This window comes from Anguilla anguilla, chromosome 14, assembly GCF_013347855.1.
Source record: "Anguilla anguilla isolate fAngAng1 chromosome 14, fAngAng1.pri, whole genome shotgun sequence".
Classification (NCBI taxonomy): domain Eukaryota; kingdom Metazoa; phylum Chordata; class Actinopteri; order Anguilliformes; family Anguillidae; genus Anguilla; species Anguilla anguilla.
The window spans coordinates 4,410,230-4,428,575 of NC_049214.1; the positions used below are offsets into that span (position 1 = coordinate 4,410,230).

Consider the following 18,346-nt stretch of genomic DNA (forward strand, 5'->3'; position numbering starts at 1 on the left):
GGTAGAAAAAAAAAAAAAAGCGATATCATACCATATACAGTATTAAATATTTAGCTTCAAGGGCTTAGAGACCTGTTTGGACCATGCTACAATGTCAATGCCGTTTGGGCAAATCCCTAAAGTTATTTCAAGTCTAAGCCCATTTCAAATTATGAGTTGCTGAAAAGATCACTTGCACAAATAGCCTCATTGGTGAAAAAGCTTTGGATTAATACTGAATAAACACAGTGCTGGCTACAAGAGAGAAAGGCCCGATCCAGTATGTCTCCAGCATGAATTTTTAAAGTTCGCCTTCATTTCCTCTGTACAAATGTAGAAAGAGCCCTGCTCTTAGTTTGGCCTTTTATATACGTAAATATTAGCATGCCGATGAAACTGAAGGCTTATGTAAGCTACTGGACTTCATGACACTAATCAGCAAAGCCTGTCCTGTTCATTTAGGCCAGCACAATGCACTTTTGAATAATTGCAGTAACTACAACAAATGACTGTGACGATTTATGCACACTATCACTTTCAGGAGCTTAGATTATTGTGTGAAACATCTGTGTAAACTAAGAGTTCAAAATAAGCAGAGAGCCAACAGAAGTGTTGAAATTAAACAGCTGGAGTATTAAACAGCCGAAGTAAGAAGACTGTGACCTTGCAACAGCTTTCCAACAACAAGCACGAGTGAAGCAAGATGGAGAACACCAGTCTAATTTTAACTTGTTGTCTCTTGTTGTTTTTCCTTGTAGCTTCTTTCACATTTTATCTAGCAGACTATATGCCTGAGCTGACCTCTCCCAAAAGCTCAGAGGAAAATGTCTTTAGCTTACTGTCAGTAGATGGCATTGACCCTGACTCCTCTGGGATTGGCCGAGAGGATCCAGAAATGACTGCTCTGACTGTATCGGGCATAACATCTAATGGATTTCTTCTGTCTTGGGAGTCAAAAAACGTGCACGATAGTTTCACCGTAGAATGTAGAGACTCCATGGGATTGTGGGATGTGGTGGAGATTCAACTCCCCGGAGATGCCGTAGGCACTAGGGTTGAAGGCCTGAAGGCATCCACCTCGTATGACGTAAGGCTTTACGGAGTAAATGGTAGCCAGAAATCTTCACCACGGGCAGCAGTTGCTGTTACAGGTATATATCGTTTTCGGCTGCCCCGACAGCCAGCATTATCCTCCTACGCTCTGTCGAAAATGAATACCTTTTTTTCCGAAATTAAAATGGCTGTTTCAAGTGGCAACTTGGATGCGGATATCGAAGGGATTGCATGACGGGTTTGCTCCCACGTGTGGTAGAGCGACAAGCATGGAATGACCGTAGGAAATGCCTTAGCATGCATACCGAAGAAACCATTGCCATCATCCATCAAAAAGTGGCCACTGGGCCCCATTGCCATCTCATCTCCATAAGCATGCTGGGAAGGCCTGGCCTGAGACACAGAGGGAGTTGCTTTTCAAAACGCTGACAACAGGGTTTCATGGCACATATAGGTTGAGAGGCAGATGATTCCACAGTAGGCGTCTGCATCCTGACCTGAGCCTGACCGGGCCCGAAGGTTTGCTGTGATTTTTGTCGGTTATTGGACCTATTTTTATATCTGTGACATTTGGATCAGATTGGGTACCGGCCTCTAGGCCTTACTCACATAAGCGATGCCAGTCCGGAAGTTTAAAAATAGTAGCGTAGCAACAGTTCCGCTACTTGTTGACAACGATTGGCAACAATGGCTCAAAGCTTCCGGTGTTCTTTGCGTACCGTTGTGCTTAACTAGCAAATTGAAACGGCTGTATTTGACAGCACAAGAGTGACAGACTTATTAACTTCACATTTAACAGAAGGAAGAATGCTTTAAAGCTAGCTGGCTAGCCTGTTCTGAAAAAGAGGAACGGCGACAAATGTATCAATGTCACATTAAACAGAGGGAAAAATGACACTAAAGCTTGCTGGCTAGTATGTTCTGTTCATTACATACATTAAAATGTAAGTTATTCCTCCATTTTGCAGACATACTTTATGCAAGCACAAAAAAAAAAAATGTCACTCCTGTGTTGTTTTTTGCAGTGGTGCAAGTGACAAACTTATTAACGTCACATTTAACAGAAGGAAACGCATGCTTTAAATAAGTGTCAAAGCTCAAATATGGCTGCATTAATTTGCTAGTTGACCATAATGATACACTACAAAAACTAGAAGCTTTGCTTTGCATCATTGCAAAGATGCAATGCTGCACAGCCACAAGTACCTATAGCAGCTTTCCTGTGGGAAACTGCATTATTTTCTATTGTGTTGTCGGTTTGTTATTTCAGCGATCGAGCACTATCGGGTTCAGGCTTAGAATTTGCCCAGAGCTTGTCAGGCTGGTTCGGGTCAGACTGTAAAAACGTTGGGCATAGGTGGGCTCTGTCCTCATTTCTAGCCCAATGCAGACCTCTATTCTACAGTGGTAGATAATGAGATTTTAAAGCACCAGCAACAGGCAATGATAAAAATGGTTTATCTCTTGTCTAATAATGGCATATACCAAATTTGCTAGTTTCAAAGACAATTTGCAATGAACTTTGATGATGACAGAAGATCCAGCATGGTCATTAGTCTTATTTGTCTGCATAGGTGAATTGACGATGAGCCCTGAAATTGAGATCCTGACTCAATATGGACCCTGGCAGGCCCATTAATACAAAATTCTCTGGCTGGCTAAGATCAAATCATTCCCTAGTTTAAGCATCTTAATTTTAATTTTAATCATCTACAATCTCTGTCCCTACACCTCTTCCAACAACCATGATTTACTCTCACTTTACTTCATCACCCTCATGTTCTTTTGAATGTGACGGACATTCAAAAGTTAAGAAGGACTCCAAAGAATCTAATTTGTGACCTCCAAATGAGATTCTATGCCTGGACCCTACAGTTAATTTCCTTAACTGGTTCTGTACCTCCCTGGTTCGATGTTTTAAAAGCAACTATCAGCTCTGTAGGCTAGTGCCAAGTCATCACCATTCATTCTCATTGCTTTCCATTCCATTGTCATGCCATTTGACCATTTATTTTATTTTATTTTTGGCTTATTTGACTGTGCATCAGTCAAGGTCCGTAGTGTCATGTGCATCTTGAGGCTACCTGCCTTACAGGTGAATGCTGCACAAAGGTATCCTGCGATCTGATGCTACAACCGCAGTGCATGGCTTCTTCATCCTTTTGAAGTGTACGGTGTACTTCTGTGTCAAGCAGACTACACGGAACCTTCAAACAATTAATGGTGCCTTCCGGAGCCATTAATACGCTAGCTGCCCGCCGTGAATGAGTTGCCTGCATGTGGATATCTGTGGTCCGTGATAGCAGACGGCCTGTGAAAATTGCATCTGTGGTGGCTGTGGTTGTGGGGATTGTATTTCCTGCTAAGGATCGACCATTACTCATTGAAATGAAGTGACGACTGAGATGCACAAACTTGACGATCACTTTTCAACCTTCAATAGACGCAACCAACAAGTGCAAATGTACACACGTATGTCTTGCTTTGCTGGTTGAACGATAGATTTTCATTAATGCCTGGAGATTCCCTGTTGTCTCTCTTTTTGTTCCCAAGCAATAACTGAAAACAAAATGTTTTTCCTCCCTTTGCAGGTCAGTTTTTTGTTTGTGTAGTTAAACTGTTAATCCTTTAAATGTACTTTTGTTTAGCGCCTGAGTCTACCACAATGGATGTAGTCGCTCTGAGTATAAAAATGGCAACAACGCCAACAGCTCCAGACCAGGAGCCAGACTCCGTGGTCACGGCACGTGATTCTTTTAAACCCAAAGCTCTCACGGTCAGGTATCTGTTCGGCGGGTCTGGGGATGAGCCTGACAGTTCTGGTGTGGAGCCCCTGGGAGAATTCTTTACCACTATGGTGGTCCAAGAGGGTGCAACCAAAACAAATGTAGCCCCTACCCGGGCAGCTCCTGTGGGAACTTCCAGCATCTCTCATGTGGAGATGAACTCCGCGACTTCACTGAACTCTACAGCTGAGCTGAACTCCACGGCCCAGCCGGGCTTCTTGGCTGAATTAAACTCCAGTGCCAACCTAAACTCCACGGCTCAGCCAAACTCCAGGCCCGAGCCAAACTCTACCACCATGTTAAACTTCATAGCAAAACTAAACTCTACGGCTGAGCCAAACTCCACAGCCAAGCCAAACTTCACGGCTCAGCTGGACTCTTTGGCCGAGCTGAACTCCACAGCTGAGCCGGACTCCAGGCCCGAGCCAAGCTCTACCACCATGTTAAACTTCATAGCCAAACTAAACTCTACAGCTGAGCCAAACTCCACAGCTCAGCTGGACTCTTTGGTCGAGCTGAACTCCACAGCTGAGCCGGACTCCAGGCCCGAGCCAAACTCTACCACCATGTTAAACTTCATAGCAAGGCTAAACTCCACAGCTGAGCCAAACTCCACAGTCAATATAAACTCCACGGCTCAGCTGGACTCTTTGGCCGAGCTGAACTCCACAGCTGAGCCGGACTCCAGGGCCGAGCCAAGCTCTACCACCATGTTAAACTTCATAGCAAAACTAAACTCCACAGCTGAGCCAAACTCCACAGTCAATATAAACTCCACGGCTCAGCTGGACTCTTTGGCCGAGCTGAACTCCACAGCTGAGCCGGACTCCAGGCCCGAGCCAAGCTCTACCACCATGTTAAACTTCATAGCAAGGCTAAACTCCACGGCTGAGCCAAACTCCACAGTCAATATAAACTCCATGGCTCAGCTGGACTCTTTGGCTGAGCTGAACTCCACAGTCAATATAAACTCCATGGCTCAGCTGGGCTCTTTGGCCGAGCTGAACTCCACAGCTGAGCCGACCTCCATGCCTGAGTCTAACTCCACGGTCGAACTAGACTCCTTGGCTAAGCCAAACTCCACGGCTGCGCCACACTCCACCACTGAGTTAAACTCCGCAGCCAAGCTAAGTTTCACGGCTAAGCCGAACCCCACAGCAGAGCCAAACTTCACAGCCGAGCACACCGCTTCTCACGCGGTCACGGTGCCCGGAGAATCCTGGATCACGCAAGTAAATGGCTTGTCTCCCGGCACCCTTTATGAGGTTAATGTGTATGGGACCTCAGAGGGAGAGAGGAGTAGATCTCTCCCCACTCTTGCCACCGCAGGTACATCAGTTTCACTAATTATTTATGCTGCCACCAAAAAAAAAAAAAAAAATCTCTCTCCATTCTTCATCCCATCAATGGTCATCTCTCATGCCCTGTTCTCTCCTGTGCTCTGGTCTGATAGCTACTGAAATGGGGGGGAATGAACACTCTGGGCCGGTTTCACAGACACAGATTACGTTTAGTCCTGGACTAAATTTGAGTTTTGTATGAAGAATCTCAATTCAGAATTAAATTTAGACTAGGTCTAAGTCTTAATCTGTGTCTGAAAAACTGGCCCTAAGTGCATACCTATGGGTTGAGCGCAAGGCAGTTTTTGCTTCTGAAGAAGGGAATGCTGGAATGAGTGGAAATGGTAGAGAAATAGAATTTTCATTTTTGAATGAAATTCTGACTTAATGACTTTTTTCTGACTGCCTTAACATTCAATTTACAAATTATAATAGTCAGTTATTCCTGGCTTAATAGCATTTGTCTTTAACGATCTGAACAAGCAACACCAAAATTATCATCAACGGCTTGGCTTAAGTGTCTTTTTTAGAAACGTATTTACTAACTGACGAGCAATGATTATTTAAAGCAAGTATCGACTCTGAAAAGCAACAAGTGAAAATATTGGTTCTTTAGTAGGACCAGAAGCCTTATGAATAGTTTAAAAACAAAACCTTGAAACAGTGGATTGGCTTGTACAGTAACTGCAATTGAAAGATGAGACTTTCCCAGCCATACATTCAACATGTGGCTCCTTTAGATGAGAGGATAGGCCAGGAATTGAAGGAAGGAAGGGCAGTTGGTATATTTTAATCGACAAAGCACAGAATTCTCCTCCTTTCATATTGTTCATCATTTCATCCATTCATTTCATCTGCCATCTGATTCATCAATTTCTTATCTGTGCTTTTTTCCATCATATTTGATGTTAAGCCTGGGAATTTTGAACTGAAAATCATGTATTCTCTGATTATATATATATATATGCTTGAATAATGTTGTGTGAAATACCGACTGAGGTTGAGTTATGTTAATGACCTCTGCTTATCTGTGTAACATCTAATCTTTACTCTCTCAAAAGAAAATACTTGACTGAAATGCTTGTAGGCTTAAACATACCGCGCAAATCTCACCCACCTCTCCTGCAGATCCCGTGCTGATGCATTTGTTCTCTGCTCACTTGATGCGTTGACTATGTTTTGATTTGTTTGTTATCCAGTGGAACACAAGCCCCTGGTGGGAAACCTCACCGTCTCGGACTTGTCCTGGGACAGCTTCAATGTGTCCTGGAGCCCAGAGGAGGCAGAGTACGAGGCCTTTTTAATTGAGATTGCAGAGATCGAGGGTGGCGACCAGGTTGCTAACCACACCCTCTCCGGCGATGCCCGGAGCCTGGGCATCACTGGGCTGAACCCCAGCACCACTTACAGGCTCATCCTGTATGGGGTGCACAAGGGGGAGATCTTAGAGCCTGCTTTTGCCGAAGTCACCACAGGTACCCCACCCCACCCCACCCCACAACACCAACCACTTGCCAACACTTCAGTCTCTTCCCACTCCTCTTCAGACTCCTGTGCGAATTCTCTCTTCCCTCTCTTCTTCTTCTCCTTCAGGCTCTACCTCATTCATTCATTTTTTACCTTCCAGATCTGTGGTGTCAAGCAGCGGCTCATGTCACACCAAACATCATCCTGCTCTCCCATCTCCATCTCCATCTCCATCATCTCCACACTCAGAAACCTTCTCACAGCACTGCATGCGAGGAGCACGCCGCCCGCACCCCTCAAACACTCATACGTCATCGCTCTCGTTTTCCTCTGCACTCACAAACATGGTTTCCATAGTAACAAAGGTGTCATCTACCGTTCTCGCCCTCCAGCCACTGTTGTCAGTCTTGGCATCAGGAGTAGGGTGGGTGGGAAGGAGGTCTCGTTGGCCTGCTGCCCCGAAACCCTGCCGGCCGTCAGCTTCACCCCGCACCCCGCCTGCCCCCTCTTCCCAAAAACGAGTGCATGAGACCTCCTCCTCCTCCTCATATGTGCATTGCACGGTGAGTTGTCCTTGTTGTGCTGCAGTGATTGCAAAAAAAGAAAAAAAAAAACCCAAACCGAACATCATCCAAACCAGTCATCCATCCATTTCATGTCATCATCGTCGTCATCATCATCATCATGACCATTATCATCAGCATAATCCTCATCACCCACTCACATCTGCATCTCACATCTCATGGTCACGGCCCTTAACACCCTAGACCACCCGTCTGCCTGCTGAAACCTGCCTTAACCAGATGACTGAGAAACTGTTGGTTGCTGAACGCGCTGTGTTGTGTAGTCCATGGCCCTGTGTTGTGCACGGAAACTGAATGCGTGCATCGAACTGAACGCGGAAACGTTCGCTCATCTGGATGACCTTAACACTTATTTACATGTAACGGTGAGCTCCTGAAACGCCACCCCTACCCTGCTTCACTCCCCCTCACCCTGTTAAGAATGACCAGGTGGTGACCGTAGGCAGTTCTCTTCTGGTAGCGATCAGACTGTTGGTAATTCACATGTGTACGGTGTTGATCCATTACAGATATAGCATTTTGGGTGATTGCAAATGCTGAACCTGGGTTTTCAGAGAACAAGCAAAGCAAGGTAGCTGCCTAGTTAACTACCTTCACAACATTCTTTTCCAAACAAATATATTCTTGGGACCTGTTTCTTATAAGTAGTAAAAATCTGATTAAACATCAATGCCCATGTGAGCAAGTGGAGCAAACAAGCAAGGTATACCAAATATTGTTGGGCTAGTCACCTCTTGGTTCACTAGAAAGCTAGCTTGCTAGCTATCTATGAATGTAGAATTCTTCATAAGTTCCATTTTGTTCATTAGCAAATATAATGTGCATTTTTGTCTCATCAGAAACTGAGTCAGGTTCTTTTGTCTTTACTGGATTAAAACCTACCTAGACTGGAGTACCTGTACATCCTCAGTGCTCTGCATTTTGCAGGATTTCAGTGATATTTCCTATAGGATTGCTTTTGTTTAAATCTTTCCCTAGAGATGGGATTGGCTGATTATGTCTGTTATAAGAGTGACAGGCTATGATATGGGGATGTACAGCAGCTCCTTAGCTCATATTAAATTCTGGCTTTAACGCGAAGTCCGCATCACCTACTGTATTACCTGCAAATTAGGTACTGTTTTCCTGAGACCAATCTTCTCCACCTGGTGTTTCTTCACATTCCTCTGTCTTGTTATATGTTTTTGTGCATGTCCCTTTGTCATCAATCATACAACTCTTCCCACCCAAATAATGCATTTACCCATGCAGAAGAAACAACAGAAAGAATTAGCATGACTGACTATTACTTCTTATTGAACACCCATTTAAATGATTATATTCTTTGGACATAACTGCAGCAATTCAGTTAATTACAAAGCTAGTATGGTACCAATAGTGCACATATGGAATTGATGGCATGCATCTGGGGAGGTACAGGGCAGTTAGTCTTACGTGCATACACTGTAACATTGCCTGACTTAAAGGGGGTTCTTTAGCAGTTACGTTTACTCAAAGCCAGCTGATGATAATATATATTTAAGGTTTTCAAAAAGCAACACTAGCAACGGGAATGCACTATGTCTACGGTTGATATACCAAAAATGAATCTCACTGATGGGTTCATGCCATGTTACATATTAAATTTTACACTGGAATGAGCTGAAGAGCCTTTTTTCGTTGGTCTTCATGTTCCAATAGTGTAATAAATTCATAGGTGCACAATGCAGTTGTACAATTCATAAACTGGTGTTTATAAGCTAATAACTCAAAAAACACATTATTGTATTAGTTGTTCCCACATATATTGGTGCATAACAATATATTCTTCTTTGTTTCTTCCATATGGGATAAAGGCTATTTGTGTCCTTCACTAATCCATCTCCCTTTGAGCAATCTGTTCTGACACTACAGTGTATTAAAACAAACGGGTTTTGTGAAAATGCAACCTTGCATTTCAACCTGATAGTATGCCTCAAAATCTACAATATATGAGGTATACATATGGTACTTCAAGTAGCAGCATGCTGAATATTATCTAAAAGAGATTTATTTGAAATTCAAGTTTTCATTTTTGCTAAAACCCGTTCCTTTTAGTGAACCAACCTGGAAATGCCTATGCGTTGTTTTTGAAATGCCGATAGACCTGTCGTAATGGTTGCAAGTGTCTACAGTTGAGGCTTCATGAATCTCAGAGGGTCGAACCACCTTGCACCACCAGTCATCAACTTGCTTAAAGGAAGCAAATGATTTTTGGCTGTCCACACTGACTGGTTGAACTCAATGAGTCACTGACTGCTCTGCCTGTTTTAGGGCTCATGAAGCCTCAATCACCTGTGCCTCCTCTTTTTTGTCACATTCCCCCATTAATGTTGGTCTCTTCTACGTCTGTCCTCTTTGTGTGTATGTGTACATTCAGTTGAATGGGCTATAGAGTGGGGGGGGGGAGGGGGGGCACTTGTTCATTCAACAAGAAACTTGTCAACAAACATAGCAGCCTCATTCATGTTCTTTGAAATTACTCTGATGCTTCGAACATCAGAGAACGCACCACCATGCCTTTTATTCAACTATCAAAGTAATGTCAAACTAATTACAATAGCATATTACCAGGCACAATTAACTATTTATAAGCTGTAATGACTTTCTTACTGCAGTGATGCTCTACTCAATTACTTAAAAAAAGATACACACACACACAGTTGTGTTTGTTCTGGACGATGTAAACTGTTGGAGATTAAAGGAATACAAAGTGATTCACACAGTACAAATACAGCAAGACACTGAAACATCATAAATCAAAGTAAGCCTCTTCCCTCCCCTTTATAATTACAGAAAGCAATGCGGACGAGAAATATAAATAAGCTAGCGCAAGATCAGGGGCTGCGCTTTAGACTTGACTCTGTTATAAAGTTAGCCTGTGGAGCGTGATGATATGATATTTTTGGTTTAATGTGACATAATTCTTCCAGTCACTGGAATGGTAATATGTATCCTAAATATAAATGGGGCAGGCTGGTTAATGAGAGGGGAGCAGCAGTGCCTGGAGCTCAGTGTTCCCTTGGCTTCATTTGCTGTTATGATCTCTGCAGATTGAAGCCAACACTTAAACCTGTACACACATTTACACACACACACACACACTTAATAATTTGTACAGAATTTGCGGCAGTCACTTGGCCTAAATGAAAAGGAAACCCCTGACCCATCTTGTTTAAATATTTCAAAGGCAGGTAATCTTGGACAGGCCATATGTTTACTTAACAAGTGCAATAATGGTGTTGAGTAAAGAATAAATTTAAAAAAAGTGTAGAGTGAAAATGAACAGCACCCTCTGCTGTTAATTTTCACTGCATACGTTTTTCTTTCTTTTCTTTCGACAAATCCAATCATGATGTTTCTCCTTTTAGAGACAGAGCCTGTGGTGGGCAATCTTTATGTGTCAAATGTTACATCAGAGAGCTTCACCGTTTCCTGGAATGGCACGGAAGGGAATTTTGAGGGTTTTGTCCTGGAGATCATTGATTCCAGCTGGATGATGGAGTCCATGGAGTATAATCTATCCCACAATGCACTGTCATATGAAATCGCTGGGCTGAACCCCAGCACTGACTATATAGCCTACCTTTATGGGGTGGTCAAAGGGGTGAGAACACACGCTGTCAGTACTGTTGCGACAACAGGTATTTCCCCGATTCCTTTCAGATTTTCTCTTAATTTGTTTTTAATTCTTGTGATGCCGCATTATTTGGATTTTTCTAAATACAGTGGTTTTATTTCTTCAACACACAGAGACACCACCCTCTTAATATTGGGGCACTGCTCAGGTATCTGATAAAGTGCACAGAGCACGCATGAACATATGTCCACTGATTTATTAGTTATTTATTACAAATAATTTTAGTCTAATTTTGAGGAATAAATTAACTGGGGAGAGCAAGGAGAGAAGTCTTTGTGGGTGGAGGGGACACTTTATGAAGGGATGTGGGGGGGGGGGGGGGGAATAACAACTGGGTTTGATGAAAAGAGGAAAAAGAAAAGTGCTGCTTTTGTCTTTCCACTCAAATGAACGCTGACTCTCTGTTTTCCCTGTAGCTGCAGAACCTGACTTGGCCAGTCTAGTTGTTTCTAACGTTACCTCAGACAGGCTGTCCCTCTCCTGGAGGACGGGGGGCAGGAGTTTCGATTACTTTGTGGTAGAGGTCAGAGAGTCTGCTTCGCCCTCTCAGGCCTCGGGGCGCACCCTGCCCGGGGGGGCGCGCTCCGCGGTCATCGCGGGGCTGAAAGGGGCCACGCGCTATGACATCAAAATTTACGCCAGCTCCGGCCGGCAGAACACACTGCCCCTAACCGCCGTCGCCACCACAGGTACGACCCCCCCCCCCCCCACACCGTCTTTCTCCCTTTCCTGTTTGAGCGTTTCGGCTTTACGGGACGCGCCCGGTGAGATCACCAGAGCCGTGTTCCGCGTCCCTCGGCTTCCCCTGAAGTCCGCCTCGGTAGCGCCTTCTCCACCTTCGCGAGAGATTCTCCAATTTTGAACATCGCCGCTTTTATTTTATTTTTTTTGAAACCGGGAGAAGTCGCTTTCACTGTCGGTATTGTTTTCCCCTCTCTTTGAGAGTGGAGCTGTGAGCATGCTCAGCATATCATACGACAGAAACGCATGCTGCTCACACGCCTGGTTTCATCCAATGAGGCAACTGTTTACTTAATTCAAAGGACATATTTTTACATATTTACATATTTTGGCTTCATGTCAGGGACCCAGTGTACAAACATGAAAGATTCATAGCATGCATCGAAAGCCTTGTACCCAAGTTAGCCAACGAGCTGACTAGGTGACTAATTAGTTTTGGTCCCTCGTGCGATATTTAAAAATAGGACTACTTAGCACGGTGTTAGTTACAAAGCATGAACAACACTATAAGGACGATCAAAACTGACTAAAAATGAAATCCTGCATGCTACAGAAGTTGTAAATGTACAGTACAGGCTAAGAATGCACTTTGCGTAGTACCGAAGCAGTGTATAGCAAGGGAAACCCAATCACCCAGCACAGTGAAACTGAAGATAGAAAAAAAAATTAAAAATACAGTGGCCATTGTGTTTTGTTCAGAGGCCGAGCCTCAGCTGGGGGCGTTAGCCGTGTCTGACGTAACCCCGTCGAGCTTCACCGTGTCCTGGGGCCCCGTGGCCGGCCACTTCGATGCCTTTGTCGTGCGGGTCAGCGACTTGGAGCAGCTGTACGACGCGCTGGAGCTCAGGGCCGCCGGCGACGCCCGCAACGTCAGCGTCGCCGACCTGGCGGACTCCACCCGCTACGACGTCGTCCTGTCCGGCGTCTCCCACGGCCGCCGCACCCCCCCGCTGTCCGCCAGTGCCCGCACAGGTACTATGTAACAGCTCCAGGCTTTCCCAACCCTACCACAAATAACCCCCCCCCCCCACCTCCCCCCACTTGAGCGGGTTACCTATCTGCTTACAGATGAAACCACGGTTTATGGGTGCTACACACTGCCCACAAACCTCACAACGGCTTAACTACCGGCCTGATGGCAGAACAATGAAACAAATCCTATTCCTGTTCCTCACGTTCCTCATGATTACCACAGAAACAGAGAGCACATGGCATTTCTTTATAGTAACGTTGTGAATTTTAACTCAAGTTGAAATTGAAATTGAATTCAAATTATTGCAATAGAAATTCAAGTTACGCAATTCAAATGAAATTTCAGCGGGCACTGATTTCTGCCCATAGGTCAATGTCATTCTCAGCTGTGATTTTTCACTTTAAGTTGGAGATCAGCATATGCTATCCAGCCCTGATTGAGAGTTAGTGTGCTTAGCCATACATTCCATGAAGCTAGACTAGGTCATGACTGGATCTGTTTCCAATGATGCACTTTGCTTTGGAAGTATGGATTGTGTTTGCAGGAGTGGGGTTAGACAAAGGGGATCAGATCAGTCATTTGATAAAAACTCCCATGGACACACATTTCAGGTCCCTGATAGGGTGGGGCACGTTGACCGAATTTAAGATGTTCCAGGGCCTGTAAAGCGTGGATAGGAACAGCAATTGTCATTGAGACAAAAGTTTTACAAAATTATTTGTGGCTCTCGTTTGTAATTCTGTCATTTGGCTAGTAGAGGATTGAACCCCTTCCAGTCTGAGCCATTAACTCATAACCAAATGCCCATTGTTAATTCAACTCTAACTCTGGTCTCCCAATAGGGACCAAATGTCGTCTGTTAGATTTGAATAAACACTGGACTTTTTACTGTGTACCTGTGGTTAATTACAGACTGTCTACACATGGCCTTTCACAGAGCATGTCCTCTTGCCAGTGGTTACGCCACTGGAGCTGGCCTGACCTATCCATTATCAGCCATAGCTAATGAGGGCCTCGTAGTGTCTGATTGGCCAAACCTATCGCTTATCAACAGTGATGTAAACTGTCCACCAACCTTGTGAACCAAGGGAAAAGACAGCCGAAACTCTGTCCGAAGCATAAGCTGGAAGTTGAAACCCTAATGTTATGCATCGCACCATCCTCCCACATGTTTAACCGTTCAGTGTGGAATGAGAAGCTGGGGCTTCCGTTCGTGGTCCTGCGAGACACACACTCCACTAGCTGAAAGGAGATGACTTGACGGAGTGTTTGAACAGTGAAGGAGTGCAGACTTCAGAGCGGGATAGACGCCGTTCTCCAGAAGCCATGGAGGGATCTGAAGTGTGTTTGGCACCTGTGTCCTCCCTCCTCCCCCTGACCCCATTCCATTTCCGTTTTTTGTAGTTTCTTTCGGTATGTCCCCACAATGGAGCATTACGGGGGGAAAAAATGGCAAAAGACCAAACGATTAAACAAAAGGGAAATAGATCCACAGATTTAGTTGGCCAAACTTGCAAAAGATATTCAGAATAAGATTACACACGGTACTTCATAAGAAGAGTAATTTTCATTACAATCAGAGAAACCTTTTCTTCAAAGACTGGTCTCTGCAATCTAGAAATAGGTGACCCAAGACATTGAAATTGCTCACAGGGACCAAAAAAAAAAAATTAGTTTCAACAACCGTTCCGACATAGAGCTGCAGGCACACTTAAGAAGGAATGCTGTCATTATTTCGTTTTGTGTAATTTTGAAGAAAATTTTCAGACACAATGTCAACAGACTTTAAACTTTATGAATATTTCTTTAGAAAGACATTGTAGATGTAAAATGAATTACCGTTGCTTACAAAATCTGGCAAAAATTTAAAAGCTATGACCTAACTGTTTATTAGGCCATTATTTATTATTTTCAAATATGTCTAGAAATATATTGATGTAATAGGCAACCCATTCTGTCCTCCTTGGTCACATACTGGGCCACATACTTGATGGGTAGGTGCTTCCAGACTGGATGTGCCAGTATATGAATAAATAATGAATAATTCCTGAGAATTCTTAAGAGCACTTTTTTTTTGGTGGATTCACACATTTGTGATGAACTTTGTGTCAGCAGGCTTCATGCTTTCACCTGAGCATAGTTGGCCAAGAAGTCTTTGTTGGTTTCATCCATTGGTTTATGTAGGGTTGAGGTGGTCAGGGTACACCAATGTTTCCTACACATTTAAGTCACATACACAGAATCTGACAACATATATAACAAGGACATTTTTTCTGCAATCACTGTGTGCATCAACCATGTGTTCTCACCTCCAACTGTTCCACCCCCCTCCCCCCCTCCACCCTTCTTCTTTACCCCCCCCCCCCCCCCCCACCCCACATCGAAACGGAAACTCCACCCCTGCCGCCGTTCTCTTTAGCGGAACTGCCAAAAGTGGAAAATCTAAACATTTCGGACGTTAACCCGTTCGGTTTCCGGGTGTCCTGGACAGCGCGGGACGGGGGGCAGCAGCCCGGTGGGTTCGATCACTTCCACATAGTGGTGACGGACTCGGGCTGGCTGCTGGAGCCCCAGGAGATGACGGTGCCGGGCGACCAGTACTCGCTGGACATCAGCGGCCTGATCACTGGCATAGGCTATGAGGTCAGGCTGACCGGGGTGTCCAGGTCCGGGCTGAGCTCCCGAACTCTGACTGCAGTGGCTGTGACAGGTACCATCAGTCCACAAAAAAAGCTGAGGCTCTCTCCACCAAAGCGGGAGGACATCTCCAACAACAAAAAAACACATAGCTCAACAGTATTTTTTACGTATCATCCATTCATATGGATGTAAAGTCATTAATGTTGATTTTTGGGCTCAGTGTGAGGTAACAGCAGTTGATTCACTTGGAACACTGTGCGCACATACATAGTTTTGATCTTAATTTTAGCCGATCCCTTAAGTAAAAATTGATTTACGGTTTCAGGAACCAGTTTTTTTTCACTGATAGCGCAAGGGCAGTTTTTGTAGTGAGTAGCCAAATTGTGCTTCAAAGCACTGAAATAATGTAAAGATGCATTTAGCCTGTTATTTGCTTCCATAAAACCCTTCAAATGGGAACCATGGGCAGGCTGTTTAAGCATCTAAGCCTTAGATTCTAAGGAGTATTAGTGTCCTATTGAGAGTTCTGAGCCAAAAATCAGAGACAAGCTATGCTTTGGCGGAGAAGCCTCAACACACCCCAGTTACCCTTTCAGCTTTCTCACCCTCTGGCAGTGGCAGCTGCTTTGCTCTCACCATACGCAAGCACGGTTCAATTTCTTCTTTTACACACTCTTGCTTTCTCGCTTTTTTCCTTCCTTTCTTTCTTTTTTACAGAAAATAGACAACAACGCTTCCGTTGTCTCTACAAAATGTGAGCAAGCAGCCCGCTTGCTATGTTTTAACTGTGATTTCCTTCAGTTGTCTTGCTACTGTGACATGTTTAAGTGTCGTAAAATGTGGTTAGCTATTGTAGCTTAACAGCTGCATCATCCTACATTTTAAAAGTATTGCACTACCAGGATTATAGTCAACAGCAGTTTTTAACACTGACATCAACCTGAGGGTTATTCTCTGAAATATTGCCAAAAAGCGAAAGTGTATCTGACTGGTAAGCTAAAGTTAATTATTGAAAAACAATGTATGCCTAAGTACAGAATGGTTATTTTTTTTAAAAAAAACAATATCCAGAGAATAGCCCTTAGTTTTCTGTTGTGCTTGAATACAGAATTGTGATACTTATCCCATTACTACTTCCATTCAAAAGGAAACACAGCAGTATCAACACAGCATTTTTGGCATGAGATGCCAGTTGATAGTCTTTTACTATGCAACGTTTCACTATTAGAACACTGGATGTTGAGAGGTTTGCTATGCAACTGCATGTGAGCTGGAATATTAAAATGACTGATTGTTAAAAAGGGACCATTCACTTGCTGGAGTTCTTTCCCGGAAAGGGAACTATCTCCTTAAGCTGAATTTCTTACCAGTAAAGGCAGACTGAGGAACAGTGGAACAAGTCTTGCTAGAGGGCTTGAAGGAGGCCTTACTTTTATGTAATTCGTCATATTAACTGTAATGCTTAAAACTGGAAATTCCTACATTTCTAGTTATGGTCTTTTGGTTCACAATCCTTCCCTCATTAAAAAAAAAGTGTTAATAGCCGAAAGTTCAGCTGTTCTACTGGCTCTCATTGTGCCCAGACTAACAGAGCGATGTGTTAACGTTTGTAGCATGGTGCTGCGTGGACGCACAGCGTTTTTACAACGGTTTTATTTGTCAGTTAATTTTCGAATCTCATACCGTTGTGGCTAGCTCCTGGTACTTACCGCTGAAGTCTTCATTTTCGCCTTCGACTAGCTAGCTAGCCCAAAAAGCTCCCAAAGGAGGGTCCAAAAAAAACAAAAAGACTATTCCCTTGTCATTCAGAAGCCGAACCGGAGGTGGAACACCTTTTCGTTTCGGACATCACTTCAGAAAGTTTCCGCCTGGCCTGGACCGCCGAGGAAGACGCCTTTGATACGTTCGTGATCAAAGTTAGGGACTCCAAGAGGCTAGAAGCCCCGCAGGAGCTCCTCGTCCCCGGCGACGAACGAACCAGAGTCATCTCGGACCTCACTGGCGGCACCGAGTACGAGATCGAGCTGTACGGGATCACTCTGGCGTGGCGATCCCAGCCCGTTACCGCTGTAGCCAGAACAGGTATATCTCCCTACAGCGCTGGTCCCCCACCTCTGTTAAAACGGAATGAAAACAATTCACTACTTTCTTGGATTCTTTTTTTTTTTTTTTAAATCTGTGCCCCCAAACGCCTAATATGTTTTGACTACTAACATCAGATACATGTTTGTCTGAAAATCAAAGTTTCCTCAAATGGTGGTTTGCGAACACCTTGTCATGTCCATACTAAACTGTCTTTCTTAATGTATGCTAATTGCTAAACCTGTTAACAGTTCCGTACAGACACACAGGTTATTTATGGGTAAAAGAGTGGAAGCATAATCTGTTTTTACCGCTAATGTTTGAATGACTAATGTTTGATTGACATGCCTGTGACCCGTGTTAAATTCCTTGAGAACTTGGAAGTGTTTGTAGCCCTATAGCATGAGCAGCGAAGGAAGTAGTGTTCGTTTAATTCCGTACTGGCTTTCGTGCCTTGTGCCAGTCGTGTTCAATTTCCCTTGAATTATTACCTGTACCCTGACCTGTTTAGTGGAGTATGTCATCCTCTTCCATCAAAGATGTTTGTTCTTTTCCTGTCACAGGCTGTTAATTGTCTTTACCCTGTAACCTTGGTAACACTCACACAGGATTCCTTCTGCCTTGTTTATTGGAGCCTCTTCTTTCTTCTGTTCCCTGATGTGGAAAAAGGGGGAGGGAATGGGGTGTGCTATGTTTGTTTCTTTTGCCCCTTGAAGCCTGGTTCACCCTTGGCAACTGTTCAGACTTAAGGACTGTTCTTGACAATCGGTCTTAACTTGCCATCATGATGGTGTGCACACTAGGCAACTGGGAACTGATTGAGGGACTCACTAGCCCAGTTCTTAACGCCTTGTCTCAAACTTTGATAAATCTTGCAAAAACACAATGGCTCAAAAAGGACTGAGAGTGGCAAAAAGGAAGTAAATTCCTGCCTTTCTGTTTGACTTCCTCTTGAGCTCAAACGTTGGAAAAAATCTTGCCTGCCCTGACTGGTTGGGAGTCGTTGGGGGTGGACAAAGTCCTTAACACTAGAGGATAATTAG

At 44.0% G+C, this 18,346-nt stretch overlaps 1 protein-coding gene across 3 annotated transcripts in view; it reads left to right on the top strand.

Annotated features, from left to right (window-relative positions):
* Positions 1–18,346, top strand: part of LOC118213136 (tenascin-like) — a 63,784-nt gene that overhangs the window by 35,877 nt on the left and 9,561 nt on the right. For 2 of the 3 annotated variants that reach the window (XM_035391852.1, XM_035391853.1), the window contains exons 11-12: positions 6,358–6,633; positions 17,031–17,303. In XM_035391852.1, coding sequence (XP_035247743.1) covers positions 6,358–6,633; positions 17,031–17,303 — 549 coding nt within the window. Of the gene's footprint in view, positions 1–6,357; positions 6,634–10,598; positions 10,872–11,283; positions 12,251–17,030; positions 17,304–18,346 lie in introns of those variants that run through there. The other variant, XM_035391854.1, reaches the window with a different exon arrangement.